The sequence below is a fragment of the Rhipicephalus sanguineus genome, chromosome 10 (assembly GCF_013339695.2).
Source record: "Rhipicephalus sanguineus isolate Rsan-2018 chromosome 10, BIME_Rsan_1.4, whole genome shotgun sequence".
Lineage (NCBI taxonomy): Eukaryota > Metazoa > Arthropoda > Arachnida > Ixodida > Ixodidae > Rhipicephalus > Rhipicephalus sanguineus.
The window spans coordinates 23,531,681-23,551,134 of NC_051185.1; the positions used below are offsets into that span (position 1 = coordinate 23,531,681).

General features: G+C 48.4%; 1 protein-coding gene across 2 annotated transcripts; it reads left to right on the forward strand.

The window, feature by feature from the left end:
• The first annotated feature begins 3,275 nt into the window (after positions 1 to 3,275).
• LOC119407258 (uncharacterized) lies at positions 3,276 to 17,724 on the forward strand. 2 transcript variants are annotated; one of them, XM_037674142.2, is made up of 6 exons: positions 3,276 to 3,361; positions 5,662 to 5,812; positions 7,091 to 7,337; positions 8,384 to 8,567; positions 11,737 to 11,854; positions 16,523 to 17,724. In XM_037674142.2, exons 1-6 carry the CDS (start codon positions 3,314 to 3,316, stop codon positions 16,909 to 16,911), a joined length of 1,137 nt encoding a protein of 378 aa, XP_037530070.1. In that variant the 5' UTR covers positions 3,276 to 3,313; the 3' UTR covers positions 16,912 to 17,724. The 2 variants fall into 2 exon arrangements, with proteins under 2 accessions (XP_037530070.1, XP_037530071.1); XM_037674143.2 differs by having other exon boundaries at positions 3,286 to 3,522.
• Positions 17,725 to 19,454: the final 1,730 nt, after the last annotated feature.

The window sequence follows — 19,454 nt, forward strand, 5'->3', positions numbered from 1 at the left end:
GGAGCGTCCTCTGTGCCCTTGTGTCGAAAGCTGCTGAGTCTGCTTGCTGTCACCGCTGCCAGATGGTGGGGTCGAGTCTCGGTTTCTGGAGGCTTCTGCCGTCCTTTCCCATCTTCTTCTCCTTACCACGTACGGGATCTGGTACCGGTGTCTGCACACTTTGGCTGCTGTCATGTGCGCACCATCGCACAGCTTGCACTTGGGAATACATTGATGCTGCTCGTCCGGGTTCGGGGCGCTGCATCCCCTACAAATAGTTTCATTCGGGGTGGGGCACACATCGGCCCGATGTCCCAATCTGCCACATGCATAGCAGTTGTCCACTTGTTTTCGATACAAACAGCACCTCACCAACACTGGTCCGTAGCGCACAAAGTTCGGAACTTTCCAGCCGTCGAATGCCACAATAACTGAGCCCGTGTTCTTGATCCTTTTCGCCGCCAGAGCCAGCGGATTTCTGGCATTGATGATGTTCCTCTCTAACTCCTCAGGGCTGTCGCTCAGGGTGATGCCTCTAATCACCCCCTTACAAGTACAGTGCGGCGCCGCTTCGTAGGCACTGACCTCGTGTTCTTTTCCCATCACCACGATCGACTTGATTCTAGTGTATCTTGCTGCATTGTCCCTGTCTGGCGTGCTAACCACGATTATGTTTTGCTGCAAATTCGGGCAGATGACATCTGCTCCAGCATGGGCTTCAGTGTCTGGAATTTACTCTGTTTAAGTGCACTGGATTTGGGAAAGTTCTGGTTTGCAATCTTCTCCAATCTGTTTCTTGAGATCTGTCTAGTTTGTGTGGTGGTGGGTATTCTTCTCGTTGCTGCTTATAGTGTGCCAGTATGTCGTGGTACGTGGTGAGTCTGTCTCTGTCGTCTTGAATCGCTACTTCGTCATTGTCCGGCTCCTCCATCTTCCCATGCCTCCACCGCCAGTCCGTACCCTTACGGGTGGATGAGATTGTGTTCCCCACGCCGTCAATGACCGAGCGCGGTGGGTTAGTCTCGCGCGCTTCGGTGGGCCTTCTCGTTGAGGTTGGGAGGGATGCTCGGATCTTGTGTTGACTTCCCCCATGTGTGCCGGGATCCATTTGAGGTATTTGGGAACCACGGTGCCCAGATATTAACGCATGACCGTCGTTTTTGCCTGTAGGATTTGAAGCGTTGTGCTGCTAGGCTCGTGGATGAGGGTGGAATTCCCGGCATGGAAGAAGGAAACGAAAAGAAAGAAAGAAAGAAAGAAAGAAAGAAAGAAAGAAAGAAAAAGAAAAGAAAGAAAAAGAAAAGAAGAAAAGAAAGAAAGAGAAAAGAGAAAGAAAGAAAGAAAAGAAAGGAAGAAAGAAAAAGGAAAGAAAAGGAAAAGAAAGAAAAGAAAAGGAAGAAAGAAAGAAAGAAAGAAAGAAAGAAAGAAAGAAAGAAAGAAAGAAAGAAAGAAAGAAAGGGACGCACACACGAAGCTGCCCTTTCCCCTTTTCGGAGGAGAAGCTTTTGGGTGCCTGGGAACGTTTAGACCACGCCCAACGCAATTTAAAGTGTCTGTTAAAGATTTCTAAGCGAGACAGGTTGAAATGATCCTCTTTAGAACATGTGCTATGGTATTAGAAACAATTCAACCAGCGCCGCCTCGCGGACACCGATGAAGCAGAGAAGCTTGTGGCCTTCCCTTCGTCAGGCTAACGCATTTCTATGTTTTGCAAGTCTTTCAGATATGGTATATCACTGATCTTTATTGAACACTCTTTGTTAAGCTTCGAGGTGGTATAGTATAGTTTTATTGCATCTTGACCATACCCCTCTTATACACAGGTTTACAAAGAAGCCTTCGCTTAAGATGCTCCGATATCCTGTATCTCTACTCTTTATTAAACACTCTTTGTTAAGCTTCGAGGTGGTAGTATAGCCGCCACCTTTTATAACCGCAAGGTATCACGTGACGGTGGAGTGACTATGGTAACGCGCACGGCATTTGTTAGGCTAACTGTTGCCTTCTTCCTTTTTAGTGGAAGTTGTGCGTAGTGCGATTTACCCCATTTATGTGGCGCATACGCGTTTACGATGATGATAGTTATCCGATAGGCCGCACAGATTTCTGTGGCACGTACCGGTTCGTTGGGCTAACTGTTGCCTTCATTTTTAGTGGACCAGTGGTGAGTAGTGAGATTTAGCCAATGTCTGTGGCGCATACCCGTTTATGATGCCCACAAGCGTTACCACGGATCCCGGACATGAAAGGCCGCTCGACCAAGAACAGCTTCGCTGTTTAAACTTTTGCGCGTAGTGTACGCGCTCGCGCAGGGCAGTGTGTGTACAGTGACTCACAGTACTATACCATAGTATACCTCCCTCTCTCTCTCTCCTTTACCCCCGTGAGAAGTAGCAGGCGCTTTCCAGGCCCACCTCTTCTCCTTTCTCTTCATTGAAAATGATCTCCTGTTCTTCCCTTGCCCTCATTTTCCCGGCAGGGCAAGTACTCGTGAGTTTTTACATGTATTTTTGTGTGAACGGCGTATAAAGTATTCATCAACGACTGACTGAGCAGCGGTATTTGATACAGAGCCGAGACTTCCGATACCTCGGCGTCTGCACACAGCGCACGTTGGCTTGAACTCTCTCTCTCTCTCGTGCTGTTCATCCTTCCCTCTCCTTCTCTACAGTGCAGAAAAGAAGGGATAATTGACAAACAGCTGTCTGTAACACGAAGCCACATGGAAATCCGTACGGATTTACAGAAAGGAAAGCATCTTAGCTGAAGAAGAATTCGTCCTAACCCGGGGATCGAACCCGGAACCAACTCCTTTCCGGGGCGCTCGCTCTACCAATTGAGCTAACTAGGTTCCTAGCAATTGGCAGGGCGAGGGCGAATTAGTCAACAGCTCGGAGCACACGGATACGGAATATCCCGAATGAGTCCTGCAGAATCCCGCAAGGTGACGGAACGGTTAGAAAAGTAAAGAGCATACGATCCCGCCACAACGAAATGAATGCGAAAAAAAAAGAAATTAAAGAACAGTTACAACCGACAAATCACGCGCTGCGCGACATTCGAGACAGAGAGCCCTAGTCGCAACAAGCATCGTATTCCGTTGTGATCAAATTCTTTTCGACAGGTGGCAGCAGCATCGTTTATCTTTCCGTTATTGCGTTATGTGGCGTCGCGTCGCGTCGCGTCGACGACGGGTTTAAAGATCATTACCAAAAAGATACAAAGCAAACACCAACAACAAACCGACAGTAACGGACAATGCCTCTGAGCTACAGTGCCGTAACAATGACTGTCAGCGCGCCGTCGCGACTGAAAAACCGAGTGTCAGCCATGCATGTGCGACCAGCGAACGCGAGCTGCCTCGCGCCTTCACAGTAGCAAGGTGAGCGGGACGAGACGCAACAGGAGTGTACGACGCGCACTGACGTCTTCTTCGAACGGCACGATGTCCCTCGAACTTAGCCTTCTGTAAGTGGCTCTACAAGGAATCAAAAGCGCCGATGCAGCTGGGATGACATGCAACAAGGAATCCACGCCAGAGAGGCAAGTTTTCCAATGGACGCAATCTTTCCTGTGCGTGTGCTGCATGGAATATCAGCTACGCTGTGAATCCACCTCTTTCATTTTCCTGTGCTGCCCTCTGCCGTTTTGGTAGGGTTTGGTAGGGGCCGGGACAACCGGTATGGCCAGAAGCAAAGCCTCCGAGATGAGGAGACGTTTCGCGACTTTTCCGCTAGGGGAGAGCGCATGCGCAGGGGCGTCGTGAGAAAGGCCAGAACCTTTTAATGCCGAGCGTTGTGTAGGAACAGCTATTTTGTTCTCATAAACCAATTAAGTATATCAGTGTTCGTGTGCTAAACGCGGTATTGTTTGCGAGAACTTTTAAGGCGAAAGCCTTAGATGCCTCATCAAACGGGAAAACTGACCGTCGGCGTCAACACGAGGCATGCAAAAAAAAAATCATAACGCGATGACGTCATCATCATGTCACAGATCGCCGATATATGTGACGTCATCATCACACCATCGTGACATCACTATGACGTCACATAACGTCCATAACGTAACATAGTGTCATGTGATGACGCCATCACAGGACATCGTCTCTTGGTCATAGGTTGGCTGATCACGGAGGCAGGGCAAAACCAGGCGAGGTGCAGAAAGCTTGCAACGCCTACGATCCTGGAGGGAGTGCGAAACCACGTTTGGTGCAGAAAGTTTTCGGAGGGGGGCAGGGGAGAACCAATACATCGACTGAGACAAAAAAAAAAAAAGACGGCTTTCGCCTTTGAGTCGTCTTAGGTGAATGAACAAGGGACCCTGTGAGTTTTTTATCGCTTTACGCCAGATTTCCCTCTAGTCTACTCGTAGCAGGCTAGTCGATGCGAGTCCCTTGCAGCGCACTCTTAGATATCGTGTGGTACCACGTTCATCGGTCTGCGGGGCGTCTTTATAGGCCCGGTAATAACCGCAATAGTGCGCCTAAGCCGCTTTGTAATGCTCTCGAAAGCGATCCGTGTGTTTTATAGTTTTCTTCAGCGCGTCGTTACATCGAAGCGTACGGCGCCCTTTGTATTGCGTCAGTTTTGCGGACTTCGTCTATATTTGATTCCAAGTAAAGAGTTGCAGATGTTTTATTGTTAGGAGCGTGCATAACCGTGAATAACGCCACGCCGTGTCTGCGCGCGCGTTGCAAATTGGAATGAGAAGAACGAAGTTGGATTCGCGTGAATGCTCTTTATGTTTATGAAACTCTGACTAAAGGATGTTGCACTCAATTGTACTTGATGCAGCTTTTCTCGTACGCGTATTTTCCTTTTACGTATACTTATAATCATTCTTTATCATAACTATAACCATTATTTTTAGCACTGCCACCTGAATTATGGCTTATAGTGGGTTCGTTTCTTCGAAAACAGGAAGAATTATCATCAATATCGTATTTCCGCTGCACGTTCTAACAGAGGAACGAGAGTGCTATTTTTAGTTTCAGCGCTTCATTGTCTACAACGAAATCGAATACAATTGTGCACGAAGTCTTCATGGAAGGCAAGGATAAGGTGAGCTGTTCCTTCTCATAGAGCGCACTTGTCGGCACGAAGGCTTTGCAAAATTATGCCCTGAGACGGTGGGTAGAGAGATGGCGGCCGGCGCGTAGCCAGGAATATTTTTCGGGGGAGGGGGGGGGGGGTGCTTAAAAGAACTAAAAGGAAACGTAAGACTGTCGCATGATACGGTGAGGAAGCAACAACAATAATGTCCGCCACGTGTGTTGAACCACACCATTAACCCTACTTATACCCAATCCAATTACGGTTGTTTCTTCCCGACCGTATCATGTGACAGTCTTACGCATCTTTTAAGTTCTTATCTATAGTATATATTTCCCGTTGCAATAAATTTGCGCACAGTTTTTTCTTCAGCGCTTGTGTGGTCTGCTTGTTGCCCTCCGTCCCGTTTTCCCGCTGGTTACAGCTCAGTAACATGTACCAAGATACCATTCTGTAAATAATGCGAGAAAAATTGTTTTTTCTCTTTAGTGTCCCATTAAGACCCTGGCACTTTTATCGCATCCTCACTCACTTGCACCCCCACCCCCTCGGTCTAGGGTAGCAGACCTGACACTTCCTTTCAGCTACAGTGTTGCCACTCCAGTTCTCTTATAAGCACTCTCACTCGCAGTCGCCGCAGGCGGAGACCGGCTCGCCGAAGTCGTCTCTGGAGCGCCGCGAGCAGACGTCACTGCCCGTCGTGCTGGTGCTGTTCGCGGCTTCGACGTTCACCGACGTCAGCAAGATGGTGTGCAGCTACTCGCTGCGCTACCATAACCACGGTAAGTCCCACGCGGTGGAGAACTTGAACGTCGACGTCCGGTGAACTGAATCCCCTTAATAGATCTGCTATATATATATGACTCCCTTTGGGACCCACATACAGCAACTATACACCTAGCAACTATATAAGCCTTTCCCCTAGGAATTTCTAACTGTTCTTATCACCGCAATGTTATCATTGTCTGGTAGTGCTTACTTTGGAAAACCGTGATTCGGCGAAGTAACCCCCCCCCCCCCCACTTTCTCCCCGCTCATTCTACCCTTTCGACAAGAAGCCTCCCCCCCCCCTGCAATTTTTTCTCTTTTGTTTACTGACTGCTTTCGCTTCCTTTTACTCATCCAATTCGGCTCGTCGGCCCCTCTTTCTCCCCAATCCCCACCCCTTGTTAGCAGTGTTAGCACTTGCCCTTTCCCTCTCTTTTGTTTCTGATGGGGAGAGGGTACAAGGTATACACATACACGCGATAAGGTTGCAGCCTTGAAGAAGACTAGTCTGCTTTTAAAAACGTTGGCTCTGCAGTAACACCCCGTGTTCAAGACTCTTTCATCTTCTTAAGCTTCCATCTTCTCGTGAACTTCTGACTCTTTTGAACAACACGCCTAAGTATTTTATCGGGACCTTTCACGGCCCTCGTAGAAGCGAATCTATGCAGACTTAACTTTACACAAAGACTTGTACACTGCTACGGAAACATATAGACTGGTCATAAAGTACAGTACGGTCCACTGTTAAAGGGAACACTCCAGTCAGCACCTTTCATTTTGCTGGCCCTCTAACAGCAAGCGGACAGGGAAACATTGTTCATGCACGGCACGAGTCTGTCAAAAAGAGGCAAAACTGTCAACCACCACTAGTTTTATGCAAATCTAAGCCACTATGTTTTTTGCAAGAGAGCGAAATCCAAACATGCCCTGCACGCAAGTGTTCCCTTTAACAGTGGATCCGTCTGTACACGTAGTGGCATGCAGAAAAAAAAAAGTTAAGAAACCTGTTTCGCCTGGGACGTTGTACTTAATACACTGCCATAGGCTCGACTAAAGAGCGAACTTGGACACAGGCACAAGAGACACATACAACAGACACACTGGCGCTGTCGTATGTGTTCTTTAATGTCTGTGTCTAGATCGCGCTTTCTTAGCCTTTCTTATCGCAATGAAGCTTCTGGGCTTTCAAGGGAATTGTCAGGCGGAACACCTAAACGGTTGCTCGGGAGAGAAGAAAAGCGTGAGGATGTGTATAAACTGGTTCCATTTGTATCTGCTTATTTGTGACGCAGGTTCGTACCCGATGAACCAGTCGCTGATGGTTGCGGTGACCGAGGTCCTCAAATGCGTTCTCGTGACCGTCGTGCACAGGGTCACGAGCGGGTCCCTGCACATGCGCCCTTCGTACAAGTTCCTGCTGCCCTCGGTCGTCTACATGCTCACGAACAACATATTCTTCTTCGCGCTCCACTACGTCACGCCCGCCGTCTGGCTCGTGTTCGCCCAGTGCAGGATCTTCCTCACGCTGTTGGTCTACAAGTGAGCCTGTTTATATGACGTCTTATAGCGTTACGTTTTTATTTGAGGGGTCTGAAGAAAAGAAAAACATATCGTTAGAACTTAGAACTACGTTTATACGACAGGTTAAAACATCCAAAATTACTTTCACGCTATGTTGTCACAACGCTGAAGCAACTTTCTCGATGGGGCGGCAACGTTGTGTCAACATTTGGTGCTACTAGGGCTAGGGTGACCTAACTTTTGGTGTTGTTTGTCGGCACAGTTGTGGGAAAGCTCGGTGAAGTCTGTAGCGCGACATATAATGCACAGCCGGCGTCAATAGTTTAGAGATCACGAAGTCTGAGAAAACTTTAAATTTCTCAGCAATTTGTGACCGTATTCGGTCGAACTGCACAGTACACGTTGGAAGCGCGTTTTGTAACAGGTCGGAAATATAAGTTCAAGGCTCCCTGCCGAAGTAGCGTAAATATTCAGCTTTTTCTTTTGTGTCGTGGTCCATAAACTTTTGACACTTACTGCACGTCTTCGTATGCCACACTAACTTAAGCTTCCGAAGTTCTTAAGCTGCGAGGCTGACGACATCGCTTTTTAAGACGCATCCTATATAAAATGTCGCAGTTTCGCCCGGAGGACAGAACACTGATGGTGATAACAATGCATTAAACAGCTTTGCAAAGTAATGGCCGCAGTTTTATATGCAAGACGCTGATCTTACGCTCTGATGGCTCCTTGAAATCTAACACTGCCGCAGTTGCATAGCAACAAGTTGCTTGTACAGTTTGAATCACACTTGTCAAGTCGGGTGCTACAGCTGCCCTCTTTTTTTTTTTTGCAAGACACTATGCGTATACCAACCTTCCAATGATATCAAACGTAGTCATACCACATGCTGGGTCCTTGCGCTATATTTCAAGCATGAACAGAACCTCGTAGCTAATGCGAGGCAGCAGCTGTAGACGACGACAGCTTCCAAAGCCACGCTCTGGACTGCTCTAGAACAAGTGTAATTAAGGCTGCACACGCAGTCGTTAAGTGCGCGTTTCTCGTCCACCGTGCCGTTCCAGGTACCCGTTCGGAAGACACGTGACCCGAGCGCAGTGGACCGCCGGTGCCCTCATCGCGGCTGCCGTGGTGGGCAGCCAGGCAGACGTCCTGGCCAGTCATGCACGCTCCTCGTCAGTGGCAACGGCCATGGCGCTGGCTCTGCTCTGCGGAACCCTCTCCACTATGGCGGCTGTTTACACAGAGGTACAGCTGAATTTTACAATACAACGTACAAAAAAATCGGGGCAGCTACACACAAGTGGTGCGAAGACTGGGGAGACAGCGCAGCTGGTGGCCTTCCACTTCTCCCCACCCTCACTTCCCTTTCACACCACCTTGCTATACTACACTATGAAGTTCAGCAGACCAGCAGCGGCGAGCCGCTGTTCACGGCTGTTTGGCCTAGAAGGAAACGGTTTGTCTTTTAAGAAGCGCAAAACGACACGGGAACGAAGCATAGACACACACAGGACAAACGTTTTTTTGTAGCGTTAGCTACACTGGCCTAGCCGGAGCCGATTTCGCGTGGATCCTCATGAGCCGTGCTGCGCATGCGCGAGGATAAGTGATGTCACACAGCTGGCTCATTGGAGCCGGCATCTCACGCGCTCTCCGCCACCGCCGCACGCGACTCGCCGCTGCTGGTCTGCGCGTTCGGGAGGAGTGGCGTCGTAGCAGCGGCAGACACACTGGCGCCGGCGCGCACGCAGACTCCGCCACCGCCGCGCGCAACTGGCCGCTGCTGGTCTGCGCATTCGAGAGGAGTGACGTCGTAGCCATGGCAGACACACTGGCGCCGGCGCGCGCGCAGCTATTCGCCTTCGCTGTGCAGTCGCCCTCTGACATTGGGCTGGAGCCGCTTGATAGCGCCTCTGACTGGCGTTTGCAAATGAGGAACGCCATGGAGAAGGAGAGCGCAAATGCTGCTCAACGGCGCAGAAGAGCCGAGAAGCTTATCTCATCGGATCCCGACGTAGTTGCCTGGCAATTAGCGGTTCAGCGTACGAAGAATGAACATAAGAAGGCTAATAATCCTAGACAATCTGGAAAGCTAAGAATAATCAGCTGAACCTTTTTTAACGCTACGTATATCCTGGCATAGCCGAGCTAAGCCACTGCAATTTTTTTCTTTTTTTTTCTCTAACAACTGAGTTTATTATCGAAACAACTCAGACTTTTAATTCACACGGAACTGCACAAATCACATCTTCTAATGCCTTAGCGCACATCGCTAAAACAACATAAAAAGACATTCACAAAAATGCAGAAAGCAGATGTATCTCTTTGTCTGATAGGGCTACTGAAGGATGACTAATGCATTCATCCTTGTGCTGAGAAATGAAAAAAGCTTCAGCAATTTCTCTATATGTCTGGTTCTGATGAGTAAACAGAGTGACGGTATTATCTATGCTGGGGTTGCACTCACATTTGTTACAGTGCAATGCTAGGTGTGTGTGTAGGGACGTCCTTTTAGGCTATTCATGTGTTCCCTTAATCTTGTGTTCACACATCTGCCGGTTTTGCCCACATAAACATGCCCGCACGTCATAGGTAATCTATATACGACCTTATTCGAGCAGTCAATAAACTTGTTCTTGTGCGTTATGTGCACACTTCACCGTTTTTTACGCTATCATATTTTCGATTCACTCAAGAGCCCACACTGCCAATTTTGTTTTTTGCCGAAAATATTACTTTAACACCATAATTATCAGCCACCTTTTTTAACCTATGAGACAGGCCGTGAACATAAGGAATCGTAGACACTTCTCAAAAACTAACATTTTGCCTGCCTATTTCGCTAGTAGACTGTTTATCATGGTTCAGCTTCTTCAGAAGCCTCCCGCACGAGGACTGCAACATAGAGTGGAGGTATCCAGCCTCCTTTAAGCGTTCAACTTGCGAAGCAAAGGCACAGTTCACAGAGTGAAAACAAGATTTCATTAAGGCAGACCGGAGGCAAGACACCGCAATAGCATTCTTCACGATCTTTGTATGACCAGAAGTATAGTTTAAAAGTGGTTTCCCGACACGAGGCGAATAAGACCAACAAATGTGGTTTGCCTGGAAATTAAAGTTGACACCCAGGTACTGCAGCTTATTTTTCAACCGGAATTTCCGAAGTGAACACCAGCCCTTTCCCCTTAGAGGTAAACATGTCTACAGTTCTCTTTCTGAAAACATCTTCTTCTACATTCGAAGCCAAAATTAAATAATCATCGGCAAATCGGAACACCTTGCTGACTGCACCAAGCGCTTGTCCTGTGTGGGTCTATGCTTCGTTCCCGTGTCATTTTGCGCTTCTTAAGAGATGAACTATACTATGCATAGCTATGCTATGCTTTACCATATCCTCTCCTTTCCCTCCTCCTCATCATCACTTCCCTTTCCCACCCCCTTGTTATACAATACTATACATGGCTATGCCATGTTTTACCCTCTCCCTCGTCCTTTCCATTCTCCTCACCCGCACATGCCTTCTCCTCAACCTCACTACCCTTTCCCACACCCTTGGTATACTATACTACGCATGGCTACGCTATGATAGGAGCTACTTGGCACATACTGTGGCGCACACCCGCCCAGTTTTTGCGGACGATCCCGGAGTTATGCCAAGCTTAAAGAGCTCCGCCGTTAAAAGTAGCTGTTAAAAGAAGCTTTATTCGGTTCACAGTGTACACTGCATACCGAAGAAAATTGGGCTAAAGGTGCTTCAATAAAACTGGCGAAGGCTCAACATTCCCTTGGGTAGTCCAGGTACATAGAGTTGCAGCATAAAATTCACACAATGAGTTATATTATACACGTTATAATTATTATTATATTATATTATATTATACAATGTGTTATACAATATGATGTACAATATGGTATACAATCTTGATATAGCTCTTGACACAAAAATACGGATATAACGGATTATCTCAAGTACCGGTGTAAATGAACTGCCATGTCACTTTTACAGTGCATCGTATATACGTTTATAAGGAATAGTGCATATAACGAAGCTGTTTGTCTGTTTGATGCTGCTTCGTTATAGCGAGATTTTACTGTATACTTACATCATACTTGTGCCTTGCTAAGTCTTGAGATGTACAGGAAAAAGTGTCACATTATTCAATTTTTTCCCCGAAACACGACGATATCTGTGCAATTGACTGCACCGGCAAGTACACCTCAGCTGCTCAGGAGTGTGGTTGGTGCAAAGCTTTCTAGGCGACCCCTCCCCAACATTCTGAAACCCGTTTTAAGCTACGGTAACCCATATCTGCACATTCTAATGACTGTTGGTTGAGCATTAGCTGCCATAACGTGTAGCTGTGCTTTTTTATATTTGGTGACGGCATGTCTTTCCCTGTGTGTTCAATCGCAGTACTACTTTAAGAACGACAGCCGCTCCATCTGGGAGCAGCAGTCCCAGATATACTTCGGCACGGCCGTCATCTCCAGCATTGCCCCGCTGTTCTCCGCGAAGGCACTCATCAACGCAGGTAACAGATCTGTCTGTCTGTCTGTCTGTCTGTCTGTCTGTCTGTCTGTCTGTCTGTCTGTCTGTCTGTCTGTCTGTCTGTCTGTCTGTCTGTCTGTCTGTCTGTCTGTCTGTCTATCCATCTATCTATCTAATCACATTAATGATATGAGGGATGGGAAATAAAAGCTCTAGTAAGCTTGACAATGCTTCCCAACCTATTGCAGTTCAGCAGCATGCAGTGGCGGTACGCATAGAATACAGTGTGAAGCAAACCTACGTTTCAATATGAGTTGCAATGCGAGTGAACTACTTGGCGCTTCCTTGCGTCCCCAACGTCGTCACAAAGCCGTGGAAGCGAAAGCGGCACGCAAATTGCGCAAACTAAAGAAACGTACCAACGACGATTGAACCACCGCCTTACCACCACCGCGACTACTCCATACAACGCCTCCTCCAGAAAGATGCCTGCCGCATGAGCCCAAAACCTCCTGCCCTACCCTTTCCCTCCTTCACTGCTTCTAATGAGGGCAGTAGCTAGCGATCCTTGCGGTGGCCGATTGCAACACACATTTGCGCATGCGCACATTACCCCCCTCGACGTCACGCCACGCCAGCCCCATTGAAAAGAATAGGGGAGAACGTGGCGCCATCTCTCGACAAGCGACCACAACTCAAGGCGGGACGGCTACAATGGGATAGCCAGCGACTCCGCAGGCATCTTTCTAGAGGAGGCGTTGCTCCATAGTTCAGCGCTCGAGCCACTACGCCACTGCTATTTCTTTTTCTTTACTACCAGTCGCTGCCCCACTTTTGCTTGAGCAGTAATTACCGCATTTACATTATTTACATCAGCAGCGAAAAGTACTTATGGTCACAATGGAAACCAGTGGCACGTGTCTCTTGCATAGATGGGTAGCAGGCGCGTTGTAGCTTTACAGCGGAAGCTGTTATGAGATCACAACAAGGGCCGTTTTTGGCGCCGTAGTTGTCCGCCGCCGCCGCCGGTGTCCGTAACCACTATCGCGCAAATTAGAAAAGAAAACTAAATAAGAAAAAAATATCCGGGATGGAACAAGGTTCCAACCTGGGCCCTCTGCGTGGGAGCCCAGTATTCTACCTCAGAGCCATGCCGGTGCTTGAAACTGCTTTGCAAAGATACCCTATACAGGTTTCTTGTCGGGAAGGAAGCATTAACATATGCAATGTAGTGTGGTAGAAGAGTAAAATAACAACCAGGTGTCACACAACGCGAATTCTGTAACAGGGCGTCACGCAATGCGAATTGCGCAACGAGTGAGTTGTTGAATGCTTCCAACCCATTACAAAGGGCTCTGCCATAATTCTTCATCGTCATCAGCCACATCATCAACAAAGTGCACATAATGCCATACAGGTGTTTAGCGGGTACCGCGGCTCTCCGTAGAATGACGAAATATTACATAGTGACTGCTTCCCTACTTCACAAAAACTATGATGATATTTAGCGTAGTGGGTTCCTCGCAAGTGCACTTCTATTGGTTGCCAAGGAAGCCCATAAGGCTCCCATGAACCATTTGCTCAGGGTCTCCATAAATTTAATTCCCTCTCTCTCTCTCTTTCACGTTAACGTATGTTATAAAGCGTGGTGGGAGAGTTAAATAACGACCGGGCATCACACAGTACGAGTTACATAACTAGTGGGTCGTTTAAAGCTTCCAACCCATTACAAAGGGCCCAGCCATAATTCTTCATCGTCATCAACCGTCGCATCAACAAAGTGCACAAAATTCCTTACAGATGGTACCTCGCTTCTTCGCAGACTGACGAATAAAGTCGTGGTGGGTGCTTCCCAACTTCACAAAAATTATCATTTGTGGCGTTGTGAGTACTTTGCTAGTGTACTTGCATTAGTAACCACAAGAGAGTTCATAACGGGCTCTAGAAATGCCGCTCTTCCAGCTTTCGCTGTGACTGTGCTGTGCTTTCCGCGCAGGCCTGGCGTTTTTTCAGGGCAGAGCTTTTATTTATTCTTAGGTGTAACGGACTATAGCTCAGTTGAATATGGACTCGTGCTTCTCACACTGAGTAACGAGGGTGAAGGACTAAAAGGACGGCGACGACTAGGGCGAATAAACGACAGGCGCTTACTTGCAACTGAGGTGTATTGCGGAAACAGATTCTCGCGTGAGCAAGCCCTCCGTGACCCTCAGTGCAAAAGAACGTTTCTTGGAAGGCGCCGCTCCGTGAATGCGGTAGACACCGTGATCTCACCTACTGCATTTAATCTTGCCTACTCCTGCTCTGGTAATCTCCGTTACTGAAGTTCTCACAAATTATGTCACCGCTGGTCATCGCACGTGTTCATCTTCGCCTTCGGCGCCACTGTTCTCTTCATGTATATATTTTTACAGCAGAACTGTCATGCCCGCCGTTTCTCCGGTTCGCGATGTCGACAAGAAATTATCATTCTGCCGGCGGGGCCATGTCATGCCAAGTTAAGCACAGCTGTGCCTAGTTAAGCCAAGTTAATCATGGCCAAGCCCATTTATAAGCCTAGTTGAGCGCGGTAATACCTCATTAGTACAGCATAATCGAGCTAATTAAGTCAGCATAATTAGTCGTAATTAAGCCGAGTTGAGATTCTGGTGTGCCCATCACGCCGAGCTCGGCAAGATGATCCGAGCTAAGCCTAATTAAGGCTAACTAAGACTCAGCCTAGTTAGTGTTGATTAGGCGATTTAGCTAATTAAGCGTAGGTTGACTTGGGATGCAAGCTAATCGACACCAAGCCTCGAATATGCAAATTAGGCCAACTGAGCTAAGTATCCTAATTATGCTAATAAGATACTTAAGGTAATTATGTGCTCTTTGGTGCAGTGATTTCCAAGCGATTCCTAGTAGAAACCGATCGACACCTAGCCAATACTCGTGATTGACGATGTGATCACGTGAGTACCTCGTGCATCGGCGAGTGAATGCACGTGTGCATTCACTCGCCTGGTGAAGCCAGGACCAGGCATGGGCGACAGCAGGGTGGTGCAAAAGGGGCACCCACCCCCAAATCACACCAGCGCTCGCCCACCTCTCCCATCGTGATGAAACACGGGTTGCACCCCCCCCCCCCCCAAGATAAATCCTGCCGACACCCATAGGACCAGCCCAGTGCCGACCAGCTTTGCTCTGCCCAAGCCTCGCGAGACTCAGCGCAAGCGGCGCATATTTTTAACGCGACAGCGTTAAAGAGCTCGTTTCGCAGAAATTCCGGTGTCGGCGGCGTCTTTGGTTGTGAGAGGAAAATCAGCTTTGTCCGTGAGCGAAAATTCGACGTAGATGCAAATAAATATATGAGCTTGAGGGCGCCCGCACTCTGGCTTTTCGCACGGTCTCTTCGCGTTTAGAGCACAGCACGTAGAAGGGTATACTGGGCGTCCGCTGATGCCTGCCGAGATAACGTGCGCGCCAGCGATCGCGATCGCGCCCTTGAAAAATCAAAGTCCACAGTTGCTGCTCGGTCCGATTACGCTATCGCGTTCTACTCGTGAATGCGAAGCTCAAACGTCCCCCAAGTTTTAAGTGCGAATGCACTTCTTAAGCGACCCCGAAAACTCCGCCGGCATCCGCGCTCCTCCTCCTCTCCTCTAGCAACGGCGCGAGGAGCGGCGAGGAGCGTCTGTAGCAACGGCGCAGCGACGTCACGCCCCACGTGACTGCGGGCGCTCCGCCCTCCGCTCCGTAGCTGCGCGCGCTCCGCGCCGGCTCCGCACCGCTCTCCGCGCCGTGACGTCACGGCGCGTTGTGCAGCTGGCGCCTCCGCGCCGTGGCTGCGCGCGCCGCGCCGGCTTCTCGATGACGTGTCTGTCTCTCGAGTTTCCGACCACGATCAACGGTGGCTTCATAGACTTAGCGTTCAGTAGGAACTGTACGGACCGCGCCGTCTTGCCGGATTCGCTCACCGTCCATTTCTCGGATCACAAAGCGCTGGTACTAACCGTGAGCTACAACGATAACACGAATAGGTGCTGATCTGTAGTGACGTGTGTGTGTGTGTGTGTGTGTGTGTGTGTGTGTGTGTGTGTGTGTGTGTGTGTGTGTGTGTGTTCGTGTGTGTGTGTGTGTGTGTGTGTGTGTGTGTGTGTGTGTGTGTGTGTGTGTGTGTGTGTGTGTGTGTGTGTGTGTGTGTGTGTGTGTGTGTGTGTGTGTGTGTGTGTGTGTGTGTGTGTGTGTGTGACGCACTCGCGAGGTGCATTAATGCATCATACGAAACGCGTGAAGTGTAAAATAAATAAATAATACTTCATATATAAATTTGTGTGTGTGTGTACAAATGCATCATGACAACAACACTTTAAATCATTAATTACACTTAATCATCATCATCAGTAAAAGTGCTTTGCACTTAAAAACGGCCAGACCTCCGTGGGTCGGCTGGCGCGTGCTCTCTCGCTGCCGTCTCCTTCGCTCGGCTCTGCAGTTTAGTCGCGCGCGCCCCCTCATAGCATCACCCCGTGCTTCGCACTTCCTCATACTCCCCTTCGGGGAAATGCGGGTTTTTTGTTCTGTTTTTTCGCAATAAATCTCAGTTGCAAGTAAGTGCGCGTCGTTTGGTCCACCCTATAGTCCTCGTCGTCCTTTTAGCGCTTCACCCTCGTTAATAATGCAACACCAACTAGCCCAAACTCTCACACTCACCTTCTTCACCCCTGCGCAGACCAGCTGACCGGCCGCGTGCTGCATTTCCTGGTCGCCACCATAGTGCTCAGCGCTGCCTACGGTCTCTGCGTGGCACTCGTCGTGACGCGGCTAGACAACGTGGTCAAGTACCACATGTCGGCCACTTCGAGCGTGCTCAACACGTTCGCCTCGGCCGCCCTGTTCCCGGACCAGTTTCGCATCACGCCGGCTTACGCCATCTCGCTGTTCGTGCTCATGGTGGCCATCTACCTTTACGAGAAGAAGAGCTTCGCGTTGCCAGACTTCTTGGTCCGCTGGTGTGACGACAGCGCGAAGTGTGAAGGCCAGATGCTAGTGTCGGTGACGACAGACGAGCCTGACGAAGGGGCCGTTGACGCTGACGATGAGAAGGAGCCGCTCCTTTAGTCGGGACGAGTTCAAAAGGGCATGCGCGAAGCGGTGCCTACGTATTGTCTATAGTGTTCTTGTGGGAATGGAAATGATGAACAATCCCGATTATTCGTGATGTCGTTGGTCTTTTGGTGCTGAACGATTGTTCACTGGTTGCCATTGCTTATACATTCCATCTTATTTAAGAACAAAGCGGTACAGTTACCGGTGGTTCGAGCAATTGTCGTAAATGGGCACAGCCATGATGTATATAAACAAAACAAGAAACACCAACATCGATAGAAGTCGAGTACACTTGCATAGAAATGCTGCTGGTCGGACAAGGCTGGGCTTTCTTTTAACACAATTAGTGACGCCAGAAGGGTCACTTGACGCCATTAGGGTACCCACTCTCGATTGGTACATATACGAGAAATATCAGTTGTGAATTGGTGTCCTACCGTTATTTGCCGTGCTGTCGCCCACCCGTTCTTTCTTGTCTCGCATGACTATCGTTCGTGATCAATTGATTTCACTTCGTTTTGTGCGTTTCCGAATGCACAAGCGGAGATAACTTTGTGCAGCCGACAAGCGCGAAATGCTGATAAGTACTCATCTTCGTGTTTGCCGAAATATGCAATACCTTCAAGGTGAGATCGTCAAGTTGGTAAGTGAGCCAGTCTGTGGTCATATTTTTTTACGCTTTCTAAAGCGCCCGTTTATTGAGCTTCGCGCTGAGTCGCATCGTTTTCCGAGTCCCGAGCACTTGAGCGCTGACCTTAGCTCCTTTTCTTACTCCTCTTTGCAGTGTCCGTCCCTTCCACAGTAGCCTAGAAAATAGGAGGGAAAAAATCATGTTAATTAGCGAGCAAATTCAGGCAGATCGACCTCGTTTTATCTATGGATGTGCGAGAGACCATGTACCCCGACGCACATTGCGACACGAAAGTTCACACATTTCTTTATACATCTGAACCTCGATATAGCCAACACGGCGGATATAGCGTATTGTTAGATATACCGACATAAAAAATTGTATCGCCGCTATTAGAATATATGAGACATACCATTATAATGAATAGTGCACATAACTAAACTATATCTCTGTCAGATGCTAGTTAATTATGACGAGATTCTGCTGTATTGATGCCGTTATTCAGCATGTACCTCAATTCCCGCGCATGCTCATTACGGCAAGGATTGCAATGGCGATGAATGCGCCGTACGCGAGAGTGATGCACAATTCGATGCGACAGAAGCTTCCTAATGTTATGTATACACAATTATGTGACCATCTATCGGCTTACAATAATGGTAAAGCCAGCTATTCGAAAACTGTTTGTTGGCTATTCAATACTCGATCCGATACGACATAAGCTTTGCTAGTGATCTGAATATACATGAATTCAAACATCTGTCGCCTTTAATTAATGGCATTCGATTAAACTTTTGATACGCTTCAATTCTGGTACAAAACAATTTCTTATCAATTCGGCCCCGAAAGCGTTTGCACACCCCCTGCCCGACTCACCGACGCGGCAGGGACATCCGTTGACGTAGATGCCACCCTTGATCTGCTCATCACTGCATGGTTCGCCGATCTCAGCGAAGCGGCGGCACTGCCTCGGACTACCTGCCTGGTCGCCTCTAGGGAACACCTTCGAGCAGCACTGGGATCGGCACTCCATGCTGAATCGGCAGGAGCCTCCATCCTCAATGTTCTGTTCGCGAAAATGCGAAGTGATGTAGATTATACCGTTACGCCTTCCGTGGACATAAGCAACGAAGGCGGTCATTTTGCGCCTAAATTAGTACCCAAGTCATGTGCACTTGGTAGTGGTGACGATAATGTTGCTACAAACGGAATTAGCCTGGCAGACCTCGCCGGCAATTGCTGCTTTCTACGTATGCACACACTATGAAAAATAAGAGTCATCTGACTCTTTCTTGTTACACATGTGACTCTCACATGAATAACTCTCTTTAGAGAGACACCTTGACTCTCTTTAGTCTCCGAAAGAGCATGTCTCTTTGAAGAAATTTATACATCCACGACTATCCACAAGGGAGTCAAAGCGTCTCTACAAAAAGATGGTCATGCACGTGCAAGTCACATTTAGTATGTAGCAAAAAAAGAGTCAAATGACTCTTTTTTTTTTTCTTTTAGAGTGCATACTCATGCGTGTAATCGGTCGACATTTCTGACTTTAAGTTCGATATTTCTTACTTTCCAAGAAGGTGGGTTCAAGTCCCGGCCACGGCGGCCGCGTTTCGATTGAAGCTAAGCGCAAGACAATCCGAGGTGGTCAAAATCCACCAAGGGACCCCGGTTCGATGAGCCTCGTGATCATGTCGTGCTCTTGGCATATAGAACCCCAGCAATTGTGAATCATTTCTGTCTTTCCTGTCAGAAACTTACTGTGCGCTAGCAAACCCTGTAGGGCTGTCAGAATACATCTCTGTCTATAGCGGCGCATGATCATAAGCCGAGTGTCTTTCGCGGTGGCAAGATCACGTCTCTCCGGGTGACGACTAAACTTCGAAATTTAAAGCAGCGCTAGAGACGGAAGACCGGCAAA